Source organism: Macaca nemestrina, chromosome 12 (genome assembly GCF_043159975.1).
Source record: "Macaca nemestrina isolate mMacNem1 chromosome 12, mMacNem.hap1, whole genome shotgun sequence".
Lineage (NCBI taxonomy): Eukaryota > Metazoa > Chordata > Mammalia > Primates > Cercopithecidae > Macaca > Macaca nemestrina.
Window position 1 is genome coordinate 44121023 of NC_092136.1, and position 22862 is coordinate 44143884.

At 38.8% G+C, this 22862-nt stretch overlaps 1 protein-coding gene across 3 annotated transcripts in view; it reads right to left on the reverse strand.

The window, feature by feature from the left end:
* The window catches only part of LOC105487015 (neural EGFL like 1), a 934667-nt gene that overhangs the window by 42248 nt on the left and 869557 nt on the right, over window positions 1–22862 (reverse strand). For 2 of the 3 annotated variants that reach the window (XM_071074963.1, XM_011750278.3), the window contains one exon: window positions 3195–3335. The exons of the other annotated variant lie outside the window; for it this stretch is intronic. In XM_071074963.1, the coding sequence (XP_070931064.1) occupies window positions 3195–3335 (141 nt within the window). The remainder of the gene's footprint in view (window positions 1–3194; window positions 3336–22862) is intronic. 3 annotated transcript variants of the gene reach the window in all.

Sequence of the window (22862 nt, forward strand, 5' to 3'; positions counted from 1 at the left end):
TTATCTTAGGGGCTGCGAGTAGAGTAGTAAAAGGCAAACAAGGTCTCTGCCCTCAAACAACTTGTACACTTGTGGCAAGAGAATATTACACACATGTGCATGTGAATAAAAATGCTAAAAAAGATATAAAAGAGAGCATTATAACAAAGTGTAGGGAAGGATTATTTCAGAGAAAAGTCACGGAGGGTCTCCATGAAGAAGTAACATTTGTCTGAGACCTAAATAACACAGCACATACAACAAGAGAGGTGTTGAGAGCTCCAGACAGAGAGAGCAGTAAAGGCAAAGGCCCTGAAACTGGAATGAGCTTTTTGTCATGTTCAAGGCATGAAAAGATCAAAAAGACTTATATATATACAGCAAATGAGTCCAAGAAGCAGGCAGGAACAATATCGTCTAAAACCATGAAGGTCATATAAAGTTAGAAATTTATTTTACCTTCATTGGGAAGGCATTAGAAGGCCATAATAAGAAAGTATCACTATCTGACTTACCTTTTTTTTTGTCCAAGAAATATTCTGAACCAACAGAGTATTCCCAACTACCGCAGAAATACTAAGTGAGGGTCAGATTTCTGTCCTTATGAAGGATCATTTACAAATATTTTCCCAAAAACGTGGAAATGAAAGAAATTCAGACTATTACTCAAATTAAAAATGCCACTAGTCCAAACAACTCCAACTCCAAGGAGTCCAGTTCACTGAGGTTTTCCTTTGCAAAACAGGGATCAGTTTGTAGATGAAGAAAGAGGCTCCTTGAGAGTGCAGGAATTTCACCTCCTCCTTCAGGCAAGCCACGCAGCATGTTAGAGAGAAATGAGAACCAGGGCAAGTGCCAGGGACATTTATGAGGGTGATAGGGCTGTACGGGTAAGATTGAAACAAGAGGCATAAACTGTTCCTAGATTCTCCCTTGACCTAGGTCTGATCCTCAACTTGTAACCAAACCAGTTATGTGGCGGGGAACGAGGTGTCACCCTTCTGAGACTGAGTTTCTTTATTGATCGTATGATATGATTGCATTTTCACATTTATTAAACAAACCACCATCAGCAAAGGGTCTCACTGAAGAAACAGAAGAAAAAAGCCCATTTGCAGCTCATAGTCTAGTTAGAGAGCAAATATATAAGTGAAGCTACTGAAACATTCACTCAGGAAAAAGGTCTAGAATTAGCAGGAGAGAGGAGTGACAAGTCTTTGGAAGGCATCAAAGAATACTTCATGGGGACTTGGTGAAACATGAGTTAAATTTAGGAAAATGAAATTCATATGTGAATCATCATGTTTCATCCCAGCCAGAGGAACAGTGTACATAAAGGCAGAGAAGTGTGCCGTCCCATGGCAGGTCCAAACAGTTATAAAATTGGTTAACTACACTGAATACACATAGACACAAAGATAAGACACCTGAGGACTGCCTAAGGAGGGAAGAAAGGGGAAGGGTATGGTTTGGAAGGCTACCTATTGTGTACTATGCTCACTACCTTGGTGATAGGATTATCTGTACACCAAGCCTCAGCAATGTGTGGTTTACCCATGGAAAAAACCTGCACATGAATCCCTTGAACTTAAAACTAGAATAAATGAATACATAAATAAAATTGTTTTAACTAGCTGGTCTCTAAGGTCCTTTGTGCACTAAAAAAATCTAAGAGTCTCTTCTTTTAATGATGTCAAATATGATCTGTAAAAATAAAAATTTTCTTTTAGTCACCGTGCTTAATGTCATATGTTAATATTCTATCTTCATTCCTCAACAATAGCCATTTGAGCTGTTCCTATTCATATAACATTGATTTACAATGAGCTGCATATGTACAGAAGTACCTGGCAATATGTAAAGGAAAAGAAATATGAACAGAGTATGGGGTAGAATGCTGAATATGCTGTGACATTTAAAATAACAGCTAACATTTCTTGAACATTTAACTGATATTAATTCAATTAATTATTACAACACTCAATGAGATATAAACATTATTTCTATTTTACAGACAAAATAGGTGAAGTAAAGACTAGACAAAAATTTGTCCATGGTAAACAGAAGCAGCAGAGCTGGAATTTGACTGCCAACATCTGGCCCAAAAGTCTATGCTTTTAGTAACTACACTACATGCCTCTCAACACTAATGTCAAGACTTTGGGGAATAATTCATGCCACATGGCCATTGTTCTGTAATTCATCTTTGCTTTACATCAACATCAGTGGAGAAGTTGAAAAAACACTCTCAGCAGCAGCCTTTAGGAAAAAAATACACACACACACACACACACACACACACATACCCTAAGCAGAGAAAACAAATTTTCAAAATCAAATTCCCACTTTCTAATTCAGCAAACTGAACTTTGGAAACCCAAGGTCAGAATGCTTGCCCCCTAGGTTGGTCCAAATCAGCATTAAGAATTCAACAGAGGTGACACAACATGAAAGAATTGGATTGGCTAAGGTTCTCATGGAAACAGTTATGTTTTTGATCAGTTGTTTGGCTTTCATGAAAGTTGTAAGGTCTTGAAGGTGAATAATTCCATCTGCTAATTTCCCGTGATCAGTGTTTAACAGAACCACAAGGAGAGACCCAACCAATAAAGGAGACTTTTCAAGAGATGATGGTGGTGGCAATAACAACAATAATGTTAATGCAACTATATCATATATGTGTACCAATTCAAATCTTGCAGTTTTTAAATAGGGGGTATTCTTGTTTAATCCTAATAATATGTATATTGTTACCCCATTTTTACCATATACACAGATGAAGGATGAGAGACTATAGTGACATTTGCAGTATAAGAGATGAGATTCAAACTAAACTTTCTTATTCTAAATCCAGTATCCAGTATTATTTAATATTTCCTCATCTCTACAGTTGCCTCTCAAACTGTCAAAAATTTCAGTAAGTCATCACGGTTTTCCTTAGAAATAATTAAGAAGTCTAAGGTTTTCCTTAGAACACAGCCATCACACACAGTCCCAGGCTTTGTTCCTCTGTCACAGTTTCTATATAAAAATTCTAGCACACCACATTGCATGATCCCTGGCCTAATCCCTGAATTGTAGAGGGAGACAACTTGAAAACTGATGCGTTTAACCAATGAATGGTCGTAACACTGGGAGCTGAACAGAGTACCAAAGCAAGCTGCACCTCCTGCAAAGGTCCGAGTGGCTGGAGGGCACGCCTGAAAGCTGCTTACCAATACAGGACTCCCCGGACAGTGAATAGGTCCCATCGTCATGGAAACCGCTTCTGCACTCACAGTGGTACCACCCTGGCAGGTTAACGCAGCGGGAATGGTTGTGGCACTCAGTGATTCCCTCTGAACATTCATCAATATCTGCCTCAGAGAAAAACACAAGCCCACCAGGATATTAATTTCTTTTGACACTAACCTTTCAGGAAATGCCTAAAACATGCTCATCATGTCAACATATCAATTAAAACTGTTCAGTCACCTACAACGAAAGTCATCTGGAAGAACCAAATCCTATGTTTTCCAGAATTCAAACGAATTGAAAGCTTCATTCTTGGATGTTTTCTCTTGTACTGAACAATGAATGAGAGCTTATGGTCACAAAAAAATCCTAACTCAAAGGCTGTGTTGTCTCTGAATAAGAACTAAGTTGAGGGTGTTTGGCACAGTTTTGGTATTGGGTATATATGACTTTTTTGGATTAAACATTTCTAAATTGGCAATTCCAGATTTTGTTGTGTGTCCTTTGAAAATGTTTATGAACAAATAAGTTCAGGAAGCTCTGGATTAAATATTATTAAACTGATTTTTTAAATGACAGTCCCAGAGACTTGTCATAATTATATGTCCTGCAAAGCTTTTGGATAATATTGATAATATGCATGGTTTCCCAAATTTATTTAGCTAATGACTACCTTTTCTGGACATATCTTTAATATCTTGCAAAACTAGTGTTGTAGGGAACACAGTTTGGGAACTATTGTTCTATTTCTTTTAAAACTATGGATGGATTATGCTAGTCCATCAGAGATTCTCATTCTTCATTCATTCTTGAGGAAAGGAAGTCTCCTAGGCTTTTTTTTGTTGTTGTTTATTTGTTTGTTTTTCTCTAGGCTCTGGCTTTTTAGAATCACCAAATACCTGGTTCATGTATAGATTTTCTAGCACAAAGCCTTGACTCTGCACTGAAGGAGGTTGACACCATTGCGGAAAAGAGAATTGTCAATTGTTCAACCAGGTTCAGTTCATTCTTACAGAATTTCTCCAAATAGTTATTTCTTAGAATGTAGCTACTGCTGCCTGGGAATCTTCTTTGACTTCTCTTGGAAATATCTGAAATATGGGACTCATATGAACATAAATTTAATTATTAAACCATTGGAATCTAACCTATAATGAATACAATGTACTTTGCAATTTCTTTTAACAGGACCCTGTTAGAGGCATCAGTTCAGGGGCATTCAGCTTCCACTGGTTCTATTATCTTGACAAGTCCTGTGTTGTGCACCAGGCTGTTAATTTAGTTTGAAACTGGATACTCTGATCTCAAGGCATTCTGGCCAAGTAAAGAGAGAAAAGGTGTAGTTTCTCATACTGTGCGACGCCAATTCAAATACCACCTTCTTCCTCTGTAGCACATATTGTTCAGCCCATAAAATCTTTTCACATACATCATCCCTTAGACTTCTAAATGCCCTCAGTCCCCAGGGCCTAATATTTGTATAGGATCTTCAGATATTGCAGTCAGACTGTGTGTGTGTTTATTATAAATTCCCAGAAAATAAATTTCCAGTCACCATGTAGATTGCCATACCTCAATCTAAAGTTTTAAATGAGAAAAGTAGTGGAGAAGCTCATTTTGCCTGAGAACTGTACTTTTCACAGACGATTCCAGAAACTCGCTGGAAATCACCAGGTCATATCACATGTTGGTACCTAGGTTGCAAATTTCTGTTCTCTGTGCAAGGTCTATAGTTAAAGCCAGAAAATTCATGTTTTTATGCAACCATATTGTGCTTGAGAGGGGCTCACATTTTCACTGTGTTCCTAAAACTGGCTTTCTTCTGTGTCGGTAGTCACAGTAGTATATAAAGCAACCATCACAGACCCAAATACAGAAAACACTTGGAGGCTTTACAGCAACACTTTGGGGAGTTTACAAACTATAAATGATAGTTTCTTCCCAAGCTAGGTTGTGGCTGCCTTTGTCCTAAGAGACAAAGATTTGTTTCTCCCAGTCAGCACTCCCTACAGGCAAACAAACAAGACAGAAGCTCTGGGAATGGGGTCTCTCTGAGTTCACTGTGGAATCAACTCTCATCCAAGGAATTCTGATAAATTACAGCGAGCCTGGCTGCACTCACAATGTGTCAACCATCCCAAAGGAAACCAACAAACAAAAAGTCACCTTTCCTCCTACAGAAAGTCCTAAAATCTTATTTAAATCTCAGTTTAATCCAGCACAGAGCTGAAAATGTGAACAAGGAAACAAGAGAAGCTGGGGGATTGTTGAGTGAGACCCATAGTATTCATTTCCGTATCCTCAGAGCCAAATGTTGGCAACACAATAACTCACATATTTATTGCTTGGGTCACACCACTTACAAATGGTGAAATGTAGTTCAGAACTAGCTAGAACCAATATTTGTCACAACTATCATATCTTGTTGACAAATCAAGAAAGGATTATTTACACAAAGATAATACATTTATTTAATTCTGTAAATATCTGTTGAGTTAAAAATATGTGCAAGGATGATTTTTGTGTTGTGTTCAATGCAAAAATGGATGAAACACGACTCAGAAAATCCAGAAGCTCAGAATCAAAGGGAAGAACTATAAACATATATGTGTGCGGTGTGTTTGTGTTTCGTCTTTCATACTAATAGTTGAAGCTTCAAACAACCACCAATATCACCAGCTCCCTCCCCTAGTGACTCGGTATCTGTACACACACATCTATTTTAGTACTTATCTTGCTCTATCACAATTCTTTCCTTTTTCTGTCTATCACTGAAATGCAAATTTTCCAAGAAAATGGACAACATTTTATGTAGGTTTACCTTGCTAGTGATACCTATAAGTGGGAGTAACAAGCAATTTGAAAATACCCAATACAAGTCTGTGGGAATGAATGTATGAAAAAATAAATGACTGGTAGGTTGAATGAAAGGAAAAATTAATGCAGGCTATAATGGAGATTCGAAATACCCCAAGATTTCTTGGCTTTTGCAAATCACAAAACTACAATGTCAATTCATAAAACTAAACAAAAAATAAATTTTATATTTATATGTTGTTTTCCTCTAAAAGACATCATGCAGTTTCTATTTAATACTTTGCTTCTACCTCTAATCTTTAGATATTTTAAGTGGGCAAAAGAGGTAACAAAAAAGTTATAATTGCAATGGTGTGATAAGGAGAAATTTTAATCATGATTATAATAATTATAACAATTGTTATAATTGTTGCAATGAAAAGCTCTACCTGTACCATGAATTTTCCATTTACAATAAGAAACAGATGAATACCCAAGGTTTGTTTTCATAAAATGTATCATAAGCAATACATTTAATCCTATTTGGGGCATATGGTAAACTTTCTATAGAAAGCAATTTGCAAACAAATCCTGGAATTCCTGTAAAATCCATCTCTTGAACTGGATGGATCTCTTCCTCCATCTAATCGCTTTCCTATTAGATTTGCAATTTCAAAATTTATAAAACCAATAAAGGTTTTCTCAAAGCTTATTTTCAAAGAGGTACTTTCGTATTTCATACTAACAGTTAAAGCTTGCAGTGAAGTAGTGGCTCAGGTTGTGGATGGATTACATCTTTTCTAAGAGTTTTTAGGGTGATATTGAGTCATGAGAAAAACTTCTGATATTTTCACTCATTCAACAAAAGTTTATTGAGCACCCCCCATGTGCTAATACATTTGCCCCATGTACTAAGCACTGTATCATATCCTCTGATACAGAGACAGACGTAAGGTCTCTGCCCTCCAGATACATAGAGTCTAAGGGGCAAATAGAATATAAAAGAAAAATAAACTGTTGTTATAAATATAGACTTTAGAGACAAACATGACTTCAAATTCCTGCTCAGTAATGCACTACTAATTATTTAGATCTCGCAAGTCTTTGTTTTCTCATCTGTAGGTTGAGAATTATAAAATCATGTGACTGTGAAAAAAAGACTCTTAAGCACAGTCTGGATATTATCTTTGGACTAAATATTACTGCTATAAAACAGAAGACAGAATAAGTGGATTCTGAAAATAAAAAAATATATATAATAATGTAAACTTGCAATCAGGAAACTGGCTCAGACTAAGAGATTTTTTTCTGGATCTCTAAAAATATTCATTTGGATTTTGAGACAAGTGTAACCTTGTTAAGCATTCAGGAATAGAATCTTTAAACCTATAATACCTGCCTCATAAAGACTTGGATTCCCTTGGTCACCAAAAAACTTCACATAAGTTTAAAGAAGAAGAATCAGTACCATAAATTGTCACAAGTACAGCAAACACAAATCTGCTTATTTTCTACTATTTGCTGAATGCCAGTATTGTACTGAACATAACATGCAAAGACCCTGTGGTAGAAACAGGCTAGTTCTTCTATCTCTTGTTTTTTTTTTGGGGTTCTTAGGGATGTGCCTGGAGCATGCGTCCTTTGGAGATATGTAAGGCCATGTGACTGAACTCTAGTTACAGAGTTAGAAGTGGCATAATTTCAAGATGGTTCATAAAAATGCCTAATACGATCCTCCAGAATATGTTTACCTGCTCACTATAGGACAATTTCCAGGAAAACCTTGGAAATCACGTATTGAAAATAGTAGAACATTTTTCTGCCTGGCTTCCTGCAAGGCTATGTAGACCAGGGCCCTTCCACAGACCTGAAACTGTCATGGGCTATTTAGATGAGTAAGAAATATATTTCTTTTTTTTTATTATTATACTTTAAGTTCTAGGGTACATGTGCATAACGTGCAGGTTTGTTACATATGTATACTTGTGCCATGTTGTTGTGCTGCACCCATCAACTCGTCAGCACCCAACAACTCATCAATAAAATACTGGCAAACCGGATTCAGCAGCATATCAAAAAGCTTATCCACCATGATCAAGTGGGCTTCATCCCTGGGATGCAAGGCTGGTTCAACATTCGCAAATCAATAAACATAATCCAGCATATAAACAGAACCAAAGACAAGAACCACATGATTATCTCAATAGATGCAGAAAAGGCTTTTGACAAAATTCAACAGCCCTTCATGCTAAAAACACTCAATAAATTTGGTATTGATGGAACGTACCTCAAAATCATAAGAGCTATTTATGACAAACCCACAGCCAATATCATACTGAATGGGCAAAAACTGGAAAAATTCCCTTTGAAAACTGGCACAAGACAGGGATGCCCTCTCTCACCACTCCTATTCAACATAGTGTTGGAAGTTCTGGCTAGGGCAATCAGGCAAGAGAAAGAAATCAAGGGTATTCAGTTAGGAAAAGAAGAAGTCAAATTGTCCCTCTTTGCAGATGACATGATTGTCTATTTAGAAAATCCCATTGTCTCAGCCCAAAATCTCCTTAAGCTGATAAGCAACTTCAGCAAAGTCTCAGGATACAAAATTAATGTGCAAAAATCACAAGCATTCGTATACACCAGTAACAGACAAACAGAGAGCCAAATCAGGAATGAACTTCCATTCACAATTGCTTCAAAGAGAATCAAATACCTAGGAATCCAACTTACAAGGGATGTAAAGGACCTCTTCAAGGAGAAGAAATATATTTCTATTTTATTGAGCCATTACTGTTTGGAGTTGCTTTTTATTGCTAGCCAGCATTTTCTAATTATTATGAGAGACCCTTTTCCATATTCAGAAAAAAGACTGTGCTCAGGTTAGAACTCATACTGATGCAATATCTAAAAATAAAAACAGAAACAAGCAAACAAGGGGAAAAAAAACCCAGCACTAATCACAGATTATGTAGGCAGCTAAAAGAGTGGAAGAAGATTTTTGCTGAAAGTCAAGAGTCAAGATAACACATAAAACAAGACAAAGCGTTGTAGTTAGATATATTTGAGTTTGAATTTTGGTTCTGTTACTTCTCAGCTATCTGACTTTGACTTTGAGCAAGTTATTTATCTTTTTTGAGCTTCACTTTCTTTGGCTTTTAAATGATAACATCACTATCTTAGTCCATTTTGTGTTGTTAGAATACCTGAGATTGAGTAATTTATAAAGAAAAAAAGGTTTATTTTGCTCTTGATTCTAGTGACTGAAAAGTTCAAGATTATGTAGCTGCATTTGGTGGGGGTCTCAGGCTGCTTCAAGTCATGGTAGAATAAAAAAGGGGGAAGCGGTGGGTATGGGCAAAGACATCACATGGCAAGAGAGGAAACGAGAGAGAAACTGATAAACCAGACTCCATGGGAGCTAATCGATTCCTGAGAGAGAGAACTCATTCACCCTCATTTGAGGACACTACTCTGCACATGAGGGCTATGCCTCCATGACCCAAACACCTCCTACTCGGCCCCACCTCCTAACACTCCATACTGGACATCAAAATCAACATGAATTTTGGTGGGAACAAACCACATCTAAACCACAGCAATTACTTATCTTATAATGCTGTTGTTTCAAAGATTGAATGAGATCAATCTAAAAACTACAAATCCAGGCAGACATTCATTAGGCAAGTGATACTTATTGTTCTGTAACTTAAAATCCCCACATTCCAAGAGAGTCCAAGTCTCCAGGCTTCAATTCCTTACATGTAAAATGAAAGGATTGTGCATTTATGGCCTCTATTAGTGTGACGGTTAATATTAAGTGTCAATTTGATTGGATTGAAGGAAGCAAAGTATTGTTCCTGGGTGTGTCTGTGAGGGTGTTGCCAAAGATTAACATTTGAGTCAATAGACTGGGAGAGGCAGACCCAACCTCAATCTGGGTGGGCACCATATCAGCTGCCAGAGTAGCTAGGATAAAAGCAAGCAGAGGAATCTAGAAGGACTGGCCTGAGTTTTCTGGCCTCCATCTTTCTCCTGTGCTGGATGCTTCCTGCCCTCAAATATCAGACTCCAAGTTCTTCAGCTTTTGGACTCTTGGACTTACACCAGCGATTTGCCAGGGACTCTCAGGGTTTTAGCCACAGACTGAAGGCTGCACTGTCAACTTCCCTACTTTTGAGGTTTTGGGACTTGGACTGACTTCCTGGCTCCTCAGCTTGCAGATGGCCTATTGTGGGACTTTAGCTTGTGATTATGTGAGTCAATTCTCCGAATAAACTCCCATTCATACATTCATCTATTCTATTAGTTCTGTCCCTTTAGAGAACCCTGACTAATACAGATTTTGGTACTGAGAGTGGGGTGCTACTGTAAAGATGCCCAGAAATGTGGAAATGATTTTGGAACTGGGTAACAGGCAGATGTTGCAACAGTTTGGAGGGCTCAAAAGAAGATAGGAAAATGTGGGAAAGTTTGGAACTTTCTAGAGAGTTGGAGTGCTCAGAAGACAGGAAGATATAGGAAAGTTTGAAACTTCCTAGAGACTGATTAAAGGGCTTTGGCCAAAATGCTGATAGTGATATGGACAATAAAGTCCAGGCTGAGGTGGTCTCAGATGCAGATTAGGAACTTTTGGGAACTGGATTAAAGGTCACTCTTGCTATACAAAGAGACTGGCAGCATTTCTGCCCCTCCCCTAGAGATCTGTGGAACTTTGAACTTGAGAGAGATGATTTAGGGTATCTGGTGGAAGAAGTTTCTAAGCAGCAAAGTGTTCAAGAGGAAGCAGAGCATAAAAGTTTGAAAAATTTGCAGGCTGATGGTGCAGTAGAAAAGAAGACCCGATTTTCTGGGGAGAAATTCAAGCAGGCAGAAGAAATTTGCATAAGTAATGAGGAGTCAAATGCCAATCACCAAGAGAATGAGGAAAATGTTTCTGGGGCATGTCAGAGAACTTCCCAGCAGCTCCTCTCATCACAGGTCTGGAGGCCTAGGAGGGAAAAGTGGATTTTTGGGGTGAGTCCAGGGCCTCTCTGCTGTGTGCAGCTTTGGCACTTGGTGCCCTGCATCCCAGCTGCTCTATCCCAGGCTAAAAGGGGCCAAGGTTATTTTGGGCCATGGTTTCAGAGGGCGCAAGCTGTAAGCCTCAACAGCTTCAACTTGGTGATGAGCCTGTGAGTGCCCAGAAGTCAAGAATTTAGGTTTGGGAACCACCGCCTAGATTGCACAGGATGTATGGAAATGCCTAGATGTCCAAGCAGAAATTTGCTACAGGGGCAGAGCCTTCATGGAGAACCTCTGCTAGGGCAGTATAGAAGGGAAATGTGGGATTGGAGCCCCTACACAGAGTCCCCACTAAGGCACTGCCTAGTATCGCTAGCTGTGAGAAGAGGGCCACCATCCTCCAGACCCCAGAATGGTAGATCCACTGACAGCTTGCACCGCACACCTGCAAAAGTTGCAGACACTCAATGCCAGCCCTTGAAAGCAGCCAGTGGAGACGGGTATACCCTGCAAAGCCGCAGTGGCGGTGTTGTCCAAGGCTGTGGGAACCCACTTCTTCCATCAGTGTGACCTGGATGTGAGACACGGAGTTAAAGGAGATTATTTTGGACCTTTAAGATTTAATTACTGCCTCATTGGATTTTGGACTTGCGTGAGGCCTGTAGTCTCTTTGTTTTGGCCATTTCTCCCATATTAGTGTATTTACTTACTACCTGTACCCCCACTGAATCTAGGAAGTAAATAACTTGCTTTGGATTTTACAGACTCATAAGGTGGAAGAGACTTGCCTTGTCTCAGATGAGACTGGACTTCGGACTTCTGAGTTAATGCTGAAATGAGTTAAGACTTTGGGGGACTGTTGGAAAGGCATGATTGGTTTTGAAATGTGAGAACATGAGATTTGGGAGGGGTCAGGGCAGAATGAGGGGCAGAAATCTCACCTTGCAGTGTAATAATCCCCATGTATCAAGGGCAGGGCCAGGTAGAGATAATAGAATCATGGGATCAGTTTTCCCGTATTGTTATTGTGGTAGTGAATAAGTCCCATGAGATCTGATGGTTTTATAAATGGGAGTTTCCCTGCACAAGCTCTCTTGTCTTCACCATGTGAGACTTGACTTTGCTTCTCATTCACCTTCTGCCATGATTGTGAGGCCTCCCCAGCTATATAAAACTGTGAGTCAATTAAACCTCTTTCCTTTCTAAATTACCCTGTCTCAGGTATGTCTTTATTAGCAGCACAAGAAAAAACTAAAACGGCTACTTTTAATATTCCAGAATACGGGAGATCTTAGCTTTGGGCTCATAGCTTCTTCTGCTGCTAACCAGCTGAATGACTGCTAGAAGGTTTAAGTAACCTCTTTGTACCTCAGGTTCTTCATTAGGCAAATGGCAATTTTAAAAATACAAATTTTGTCTGCCTTACAAACAAGCTCCAATAAGGTATGAACAAGCTCTGCAAAGTCAAGTGATTGTCTCACAAAATATCTGGTGATGTCATTATTGCTGTTTCTTCTTTGTAAGTCCTTATTAGTAACTAGTTTTTGTGTATTAATCTGAAACGTACCTGCTATTAACAGTGATGTGAATAGTAATGGCAATAGAGCTCTCTTTCTTTAGTGACTTTGCACAGAATAACCCATTTCTTCCTGGTTATGGCCATCTAATTTTATCTCTGAAGCCTTTCTGTCTTTTCTCTAACAAACTGCTCAAAATCTTCCTAAAAGAACCCATCTGTTAACATTTCAACTCTCACCTTTATTCTGGAAACTCTGATCTATATCTCTAAGTTAACCTCTAACACAAATTCAGAAATGTATTTACTATTGAATATGGATTTGCAAATCTCAGAGGTCTCATTTCAAACTTATCCTGCCCAAAGCTTTACATGACATACATGTTTCTATCTACCAAATTTATCTTCCTCCCCAGCACTCCTTCCTTACTGTCATCCCTCATAACCAACGAACAAAACTATTGAAGTTTGACTGCTATGAACCTTGAAGATTTTAAAAACATGGAACTAAATCTTATTTACTCCAAGCCTGGAAATCCTGTGATTCTATGATTTTTAAAAATATCCTGCTCCTCTAGTAATTACAAATGATTCTTACTATAAAAATCTCCTATCGGGCATTCAAAGCATAAATAATTGACCTCACTTTGACTATCAATTTGCCTTTATTTCTCAAAATTCTTCATCATAAAACATTTGCACTCCCTGGGGTGGTTGCTTTACATACCCACCTATTCCATACTCCATTGAATTTGAGGCTTCCCGCCCTGCAAGTGATTGTTTTACAATTAAAATCCAAGCACAAATCTTAATTCCACCAAGAAGTCCTCTTTCTTCTCTCTGAATTCCTATAGTGTTTAACAGTTCTACCACCCCATTTAATTCTGACATACATTCTATTTTAGAATATTCTATGATTCTTACTACAGTTTCTCTATCAAATAGGAAGAATTTTTGAACTTCCATCTATTAATAATTTACTATGTGTCAGGTTCTCTGACAAGTGCTTTATATTCACAACTCCATTTGATCTTCAGAATGCCTCTGAGATCATTTGAATTGCTCTAATTTTACTGAAAATGGAGGCGTACATGTTTAAATAATATACCCATGGTAAAACATCTGGAAAGTGACAGAGTGGGGATTTAAACCAAGGTCTACTTGACTCCCGAATACACACATTTAATCATTATACTATACAGCCTCTTGTACACTTGGGGGAATACATAGGACTTTGAAGAAACTATTAAAAATATGTTCAAAATGTAAAGAAAAACATACTGAGTTGAATAGTGAACAGATTTCTGCTACCAAGGTAAAGTAGCAGGGACTGAATTTGTTGTCTTATCTGAAACAAATAGGAACAAATGCATACATATACATATATGTTTTCATATATATATACACACACATACACACACACGAAAAAAGAGTTTTGAAGATACTGGAAATTAAGTAACTAAGAAAATGATCCCTAAGAGACATAAAACAAATGAGAAGAGTGCTACAAATATCCCAGTTTACTACCTTAAGAGAGGTGCAGGCCATGGTAGAAGGAAGAAAACCCATGAGGAGCCTATTGAACTACCTGGTTTGAGGATACAACGATGGGAATATAGGAAGACCAAGACAAGCAGAGGTTATAAAGCAGAGTATTGGAGAGGAGATAGCTGAACAGAGAGGCAATTTTGATGTTCTGCAGAGAATACCAGTCAGGTAATCAGCAAAGTGCTAATCAGAAAATAAATATGATTAAATTATCCAAAGCTGGAGAAAGATCGCCAAAATATATTAGAAGTAGTAGAGCCTGGTGCTTACACAGGAAGAGGAACAGTGCATGATTCCACAAGCCAGACTACAGAATCTCATAAGGCATTGGATAATACTGGATCTACAGTATAAAAAGACAAGTAAAACAAAAAACCTGCAAAATAGTAGACCCAAACGCAACCATATCAATATTTATAATAAATGTATATTTATTAAACACTTAAAGGCAAAGATTATCAGACTAGAAAAAAGCAATACCCAATTTTTGCTGTATACAAATGATGTATTTTAGATACAAAAGCACAAACAGGTTAAAATAGAAGTATGGGGAAAGATATTCCATGTAGACATGAATGACAAGAAAACTAGAATAGCTATATAGGTTTCAGAAAAAAAAATAGGCTTCAAGATAAAGAAAATGTGCAAAGATAAAAATGTCATTTCATAAAAAGAATCAATTGGCCAAGAAGATGTAACACTCTTAAATATATAGGTTTGAAATTTTTCTTTGTATAAATTTATAGGGTACAAGTATAACTTTGTTAACTGGCTATATTGCATAGTGGAGAAGTCAGGGCTTCTAGTGTGTCCATCACGGGACTTACATGTACTCATTAAGTAATTTCTCATCATCTACCTCCCCTCCCACCCCCACACCTTCAGAGTCTCCATTTTCTATCATTTCACATTGTATATTCATGTGTATACATTATTTAGCTCCCACTTATAAATGAGAACATGTGGTATTTGTCTTTCTGTGTCTGACTTGTTTAACTTAGGACAATGGCCTCCAGTTTTATCTATGTTCCTGCAAAAGACATGACTTCATTTTTTATGGCTGAATAGTATTCCATTGTGTATATCTAACACATTTTCTTTATCTAATCACCTGTTGATGAAGAGTTAGTTTGATTCCCTATTATCACTATTGCGAACCGTACTTAAATTAAAAGATGATTGCAGGTAGGTTTTTGATATAATGACTTTTTTCCTTTGGGCACAACAGAATGAAGAGACAGTCTGCATAACGGAAGAAAACATATGCCAGCCATGGATCTGACAGGAAACTAATATCCAGAATTTACCAGGAACACAAATATAAAATTTACCCAACAACAAATCAAACAATCTCATTAATAAGTAGGCAAAAGATATGAATAAACATTTTTCAAAAGTAGACATACAAATGACCAAAATTATATGAAAAAATGTTCAAGATTATTAATCAGAGAAATTCAAATTAAACCACAAGATATCATTTGACAACAATCAGAATGGCTATTATTAAAAAGACAAAAATTAACAAATGTTGGCAAGGATTCAGAGAAAAGGAACACTTATACACTGTTGATGGGAATGTAAATTAGAGCAACCTCTATGAAAAACACTGGAACTAAAAATAAAACTACAATTTGATCCAGCAATTGATATATAATTTTTAATGGCAAAACTTCAAAACACATGAAACAATAATAAAATAACCAAAAGGAAAAAACACAAATCTAGAGATTTTAACCTCTATTTCAGTAACTGATACACCAAAAAGTCACCAATATAGAAGATATGAACAATACTAATTGGCATTTCTTGGACATTATACCAAATCACTGTAGTATAAACATTTTTTACAAGTGTGCATGGAATGTTGACCAAGATAGAACAAATCCTCATTCATAAAACAATCCCCCCAAAATTCAAAAGCTTGAAATCTTACAGAGTATGTTTTCTGGTCCCAACAGAATTAAATAGATATCAAATCAAAATAAGATACTTAGAAAAGGTACAAATATTTGGAAATTACACAAATTCCAAAAGTCAATGAATTAAACTATAAGGAAAATGTAAAATATTTTGGACTGAATGATATTATTAAACAACAGGTTACAATCTGTGGGAACCAGTTAAGGTAGTGCCTAGAAACAAATGTGTAGCTGTAATACTTATATTCAAAAGAGAGAAAAGTATAAAGCCAACATTCTAATTTTAAATCTGTAAGAAACCAGTAAAAGACCGGCATATAGATTTTTACCCTACATCTGGTCCTACCCACAGAGTACGGTATGTGAGATAAGATTAGTGCCAATAAAAGGGTAACCATAGGACTCTATTGAACTGAAAGAAATATTTCTAAATTTGCCCTGAGGCAGGATAGCCAGATGCATTTATTTTTAAATTAGAACCAAATCAGAGACCAAAAAATGTTTCTGCACATCAAAACCAAAGGAAGGAGTCAAGGACAAAGGTTGGAGGAGTGGTCAGGGAATACAGATCTGGGAGAATGGAAAGAAGGTCGGCATAGGGTAAGGAGCAGGTGCATGAGGAAGGGCCGGGGCTGAGTACTTGAATAGTAAGCAGGTGCTGATGCACCTTTTGACACTGGGCCCTCTGTTGTAAGTGACACCGTAACCCTGCTTACCTCTCCTCTCCCAAAAGAAACATATTGACTCACAAAATGTACAAGTCCAGGGGCTCTAGACTCTATGGGATCCATGCAACGAAGCAATATTATCAGGATTTAGGCTCCCTCTGTATCTCCACTCTGCTCGTCATCATATTACCACTCCTATAAGCCAGAACCTCTTCATGTAATGGCTTCCAGATGTTCTAGGCAGACATCATTTTAAATCTGTCAAAGGGAGAGATTCTTACCAATAGTATTGGCACAAATCTATTGCAAAAATACAAAAATTAGCCAGGTGTGGTGGCGGGCACCCTGGGAGGCTGAGGTAGGAGAATTGCTTGACCCTGGGAGGCGGAGACTGCAGTGGGCTGAGATCATGCCACTGCACTCCAGACTGGGCAACAGAGCAAGACTCCACCTCAAAAAAAAAAAAAAAAACACCAAAAAACCCAGAAAAACAAAAATAAACAAACCAAAAACGGGATTTGAGCTTCATTCATCTTGATTTGGTTACATGCTGAGTCCTGAAGTAGTTACTGTGATCATATCTGGTTACCAGTCCACCCCTAGAGCAAGAGGTAAAATCAGCACTACTTGAGATATCTTAAACTGAGAATTTAGAAGGGGTTGTTCCTCAGAAACTATTGGAATGCCCTTATTAGAACAGGAACTGAATTCTGGTGAGACAAAATCCACAGATGTCCCTTAGGCCTCTTTTTATGTCAGTCCTACGGCATATTGTGAGATGGATGTATTGGCTGAAGAAATCATGCTACTTTGACAGTGTGTGTGTTTTCCTTTGGAAGGCTCCTCTGTCTAAAGGGCACCTTCCTTACCTCTCTTCTATTAGTGCCAGATCAAAGTTGTTGTTTTTCCCAAAGCGATTGATATGGGTATTTATTGTTGTCAAGAAGGTAAATTAAAAAGATATCAATGTTACCTTATGAACTATGTATGAAAGATACCTCTAAGGATTCTGGGAACATAGCAGAGTAGTCAGCACCAGGAGTCTCTCTCCCAACCTAGACTATAATTACACTGGTAGAATCTGCCTGATAGAACAATTTTAGGACTCTGGAGTCTATTTGAAGGCTTGCAACTTCCAGGTATGTTTCGGTCAATTTCAGCTCGTAGAATGGTAGCGGCTGTGCACTCCCCATCCTCCATCCTGGGGGCAGGCACCATACAGATTTTGTCTTTCTGCTCTATCCTGAGTGATACACCCTCCACCTCCCACACATTCACTTTCAATTAGAAGAACCTTGACTTGTTTGCATAAATCACTCTTGGTCTCAATCAACGGTTCTCAAACGGTGGTCCTCAGACTAGCACCATTAACATCAGCAGGAAACATATTATATATGAAAATTATCTGGTACCACCCAACATGCTAAATTAGAAATTCTGGGGGTAGAACCCAGTAGTCTGTATTTAAACGAGCTTGCCAGAATCATCTGAGGACTCTACTTTGAGAACCACATATCTATAATAATAGTAATGGAATTTTCATCCTTTTTCCCAGTGATTTGTCTAGATAAGGGCATGTGACCAAGTTCTTGCTAATAAGAAGTAAGGGGAAGTCTGCTGGTGATGAAGTGGCAGTGGAGTTGACTTTCATGGTTAAATGACGGAATTTCTAATATGTTCATTCTGTTTAGTTAGCTGACTGGAGGACGTGAGGACTAGAGAAATACAGCCTTATTTAGTTTATGGGAAATATTCCAATTAAATCAGAGAAACACCAAAGTAGGCCTTTGATATCATTGAGCTGCTGAACCAACCCTGGAGCTACAGATTGCCAGATTTCATGTCATGAGAGAGAATTAAAGAATTTATTATTAAGCCACAATTACTTGAGTTTTCTATTACTTCCAGCCAAAATAAATTCAACCAATAGAATATTTTTATCTCCATTTTACAGATAAAGGAAACAAGTCTGAAAGGTATTAAATAATTTCCATAAGGCAACATATCTAGTTACATGGTATGCTAAGTTTTAGGCTTGCTTTTCTCTGAATACAAAACTTCATGAGGCTACTCTACCTCTCAATAGATCACACTGTTACTTCCACCAAACTACAAGTCTGATGATGGCCAGGGAACAAAAGGGACTACGTTTCACTTCTTCCCTTATGCCATTATATCTAATACTTAGTTGCTTTATGAACTTAAGAATTCTATTCTGGAAGATGCCCGAATAGGAACAGCTCCAGTCTCCAACTCCTAGCGCGAGCAACACAGAAGACTGGTGATTTCTGCATTTTCAACTGAGGTACTGGGTTCATCTCACTAGGGAGTGCTGGACAATCGGTGCTGGTCAGCTGCTGCAGCCCCACCAGCGAGAGCTGAAGCAGGGAGAGGCATTGCCTCACCTGGGAAGTGCAAGGGGAAATGGGAAATGGAATCCCTTTTCCTAGCCAGGGGAACTGAGACACACAACACCTGGAAAATCGGGTAACTCCCACCCCAATACTGCACTTTACGCAAACAGGCACACCAGGACATTATATCCAACACCTTGCCGGGAGGGTCCCCTGCCCATGCAGCCTCCCTCATTGCTAGCACAGCAGTCTGGGATCTGGCGGCAAGGCAGCAGCGAGGCTGGGGGAGGAGCGCCCGCCATTGCTGAGGCTTAAGTAGGTAAACAAAGCCTCTGGGAAGCTCGAACTGGGTGGAGCTCACAACAGCTCAAGGAAACCTGCCTGTCTCTGTAGACTCCACCTCTGGGGACAGGACACAGTAAACAACAACAAAAGCAGCAGAAACCTCTGCAGACACAAACGACTCTGTCTGACAGCTTTGAAGAGAGCAGTGGATCTCCCAACACGGAGGTTGAGATCTGAGAAGGGACAGACTGCCTGCTCAAGTGGGTCCCTGACCCCTGAGTAGCCTAACTGGGAGACATCCCCCACTAGGGGCAGTCTGACACACCACACCTCACAGGGTGGAGTACACCCCTGAGAGGAAGCCTCCAAAGCAAGAATCAGACAGGTACACTCGCTGTTCAGCAATATTCTATCTTCTGCAGCCTCTGCGGCTGACACCCAGGTAAACAGGGTCTGGAGTGGACCTCAAGCAATCTCCAACAGACCTACAGCTGAGGGTCCTGACTGTTAGAAGGAAAACTATCAAACAGGAAGGACACCTACACCAAAACCCCATCAGTACGTCACCATCATCATCAAAGACCAGAGGCAGATAAAACCACAAAGATGGGGAAAAAGCAGGGCAGAAAAGCTGGAAATTCAAAAAATAAGAGCGCATCTCCCCCGGCAAAGGAGCGCAGCTCATCGCCAGCAACGGATCAAAGCTTGATGGAGAATGACTTTGATGAGATGAGAGAAGAAGGCTTCAGTCCATCAAATTTCTCAGAGCTAAAGGAGGAATTATGTACCCAGCGCAAAGAAACTAAAAATCTTGAAAAAAAGGTGGAAGAATTGATGGCTAGAGTAATTAATGCAGAGAAGGTCATGAATGAAATGAAAGAGATGAAAACCATGACACGAGAAATACGTGACAAATGCACAAGCTTCAGTAACCGACTCGATCAACTGGAAGAAAGAGTATCAGCGATTGAGGATCAAATGAACGAAATGAAGCGAGAAGAGAAACCAAAAGAAAAAAAGAAGAAAAAGAAATGAACAAAGCCTGCAAGAAGTATGGGATTATGTAAAAAGACCAAATCTACATCTGATTGGGGTGCCTGAAAGTGAGGGGGAAAATGGAACCAAGTTGGAAAACACTCTTCAGGATATCATCCAGGAGAACTTCCCCAACCTAGTAGGGCAGGCCAACATTCAAATTCAGGAAATACAGAGAACGCCACAAAGATACTCCTCGAGAAGAGCAACTCCAAGACACATAATTGCCAGATTCACCAAAGTTGAAATGAAGGAAAAAATCTTAAGGGCAGCCAGAGAGAAAGGTCGGGTTACCCACAAAGGGAAGCTCATCAGACTAACAGCAGATCTCTCGGCAGAAACTCTACAAGCCAGAAGAGAGTGGGGGCCAATATTCAACATTCATAAAGCAAAGAATTTTAAACCCAGAATTTCATATCCAGCCAAACTAAGTTTCATAAGTGAAGGAGAAATAAAATCCTTTACAGATAAGCAAATGCTTAGAGATTTTGTCACCACTAGGCCTGCCTTACAAAAGACCCTGAAGGAAGCACTAAACATGGAAAGGAACAACCGGTACCAGCCATTGCAAAAACATGCCAAAATGTAAAGACCATTTAGGCTAGGAAGAAACTGCATCAACTAACGAGCAAAATAACCAGTTAATATCATAATGGCAGGATCAAGTTCACACATAACAATCTTAACCTTAAATGTAAATGGACTAAATGCTCCAATTAAAAGACACAGACTGGCAAATTGGATAAAGAGTCAAGACCCATCAGTCTGCTGTATTCAGGAGACCCATCTCACATGCAGAGACATACATAGGCTCAAAATAAAGGGATGGAGGAAGATTTACCAAGCAAATGGAGAACAAAAAAAAGCGGGGGTTGCAATACTAGTCTCTGATAAAACAGACTTTAAACCATCAAAGATCCAAAGAGACAAAGAAGGCCATTACATAATGGTAAAAGGATCAATTCAACAGGAAGAGCTAACTATCCTAAATATATATGCACCCAATACAGGAGCACCCAGATTCATAAAGCAGGTCCTTAGAGACTTACAAAGAGACTTAGACTCCCATACAATAATAATGGGAGACTTCAACACTTCACTGTCAACATTAGACAGATCAACGAGACAGAAAGTTAACAAGGATATCCAGGAATTGAACTCATCTCTGCAGCAAGCAGACCTAATAGACATCTATAGAACTCTCCACCCCAAATCAACAGAATATACATTCTTCTCAGCACCACATAGCACTTATTCCAAAATCGACCACATAATTGGAAGTAAAGCACTCCTCACCAAATGTACAAGAACAGAAATTATAACAAACTGTCTCTCAGACCACAGTGCAATCAAACTAGAACTCAGGACTAAGAAACTCAATCAAAACCGCTCAACTACACGGAAACTGAACAACCTGCTCCTGAATGACTACTGGGTACATAACGAAATGAAGGCAGAAATGAAATAAAGATGTTCTTTGAAACCAATGAGAACAAAGATACAACATACCAGAATCTCTGGGACACATTTAAAGCAGTGTGTAGAGGGAAATTTATAGCACTAAATGCCCACAAGAGAAAGCAGGAAAGATCTAAAATGACACTCTAACATCACAATTAAAAGAACTAGAGAAGCAAGAGCAAACGCATTCAAAAGCTAGCAGAAGGCAAGAAATAACTAAGATCAGAACAGAACGGAAGGAGATAGAGACATAAAAAACCCTCCAAGGTGGGCGCGGTGGCTCAAGCCTGTAATCCCAGCACTTTGGGAGGCTGAGACGGGTGGATCACAAGGTCAGGAGATCGAGACCATCCTGGCTAACACGGTGAAACCCCGTCTCTACTAAAAAATACAAAAAGCTAGCCGGGCGAGGTGGCAGGCGCCTGTAGTCCCAGCTACTCGGGAGGCTGAGGCAGGAGAATGGCGTGAACCCGGGAGGCGGAGCTTGCAGTGAGCTGAGATCCGGCCACTGCACTCCAGCCCGGGTGACAGAGCGAGACTCCGTTTCAAAAAAAAAAAAAAAAAAAAAAAAAAAAACCCTCCAAAAAATCAATGAATCCAGGAGTTGGTTTTTTGAAAAGATCAACAAAATTGACAGACTGCTAGCAAGACTAATGAAGAAGAAAAGAGAGAAGAATCAAATAGATGCAATAAAAAATGATAAAGGGGATATCACCACCGACCCCACAGAAATACAAACTACCATCAGAGAATACTATAAACACCTCTACGCAAATAAACTAGAAAATCTAGAAGAAATGGATAATTTCCTGGACACTTACACTCTCCCAAGACTCAACCAGGAAGAAGTTGAATCCCTGAATAGACCAATAGCAGGCTCTGAAATTGAGGCAATAATTAATAGCCTACCAACCAAAAAAAGTCCAAGACCAGATGGATTCACAGCTGAATTCTACCAGAGGTACAAGGAGGAGCTGGTACCATTCCTTCTGAAACTATTCCAATCAATAGAAAAAGAGGGAACCTTCCCTAACTCATTTTATGAGGCCAACATCATCCTGAT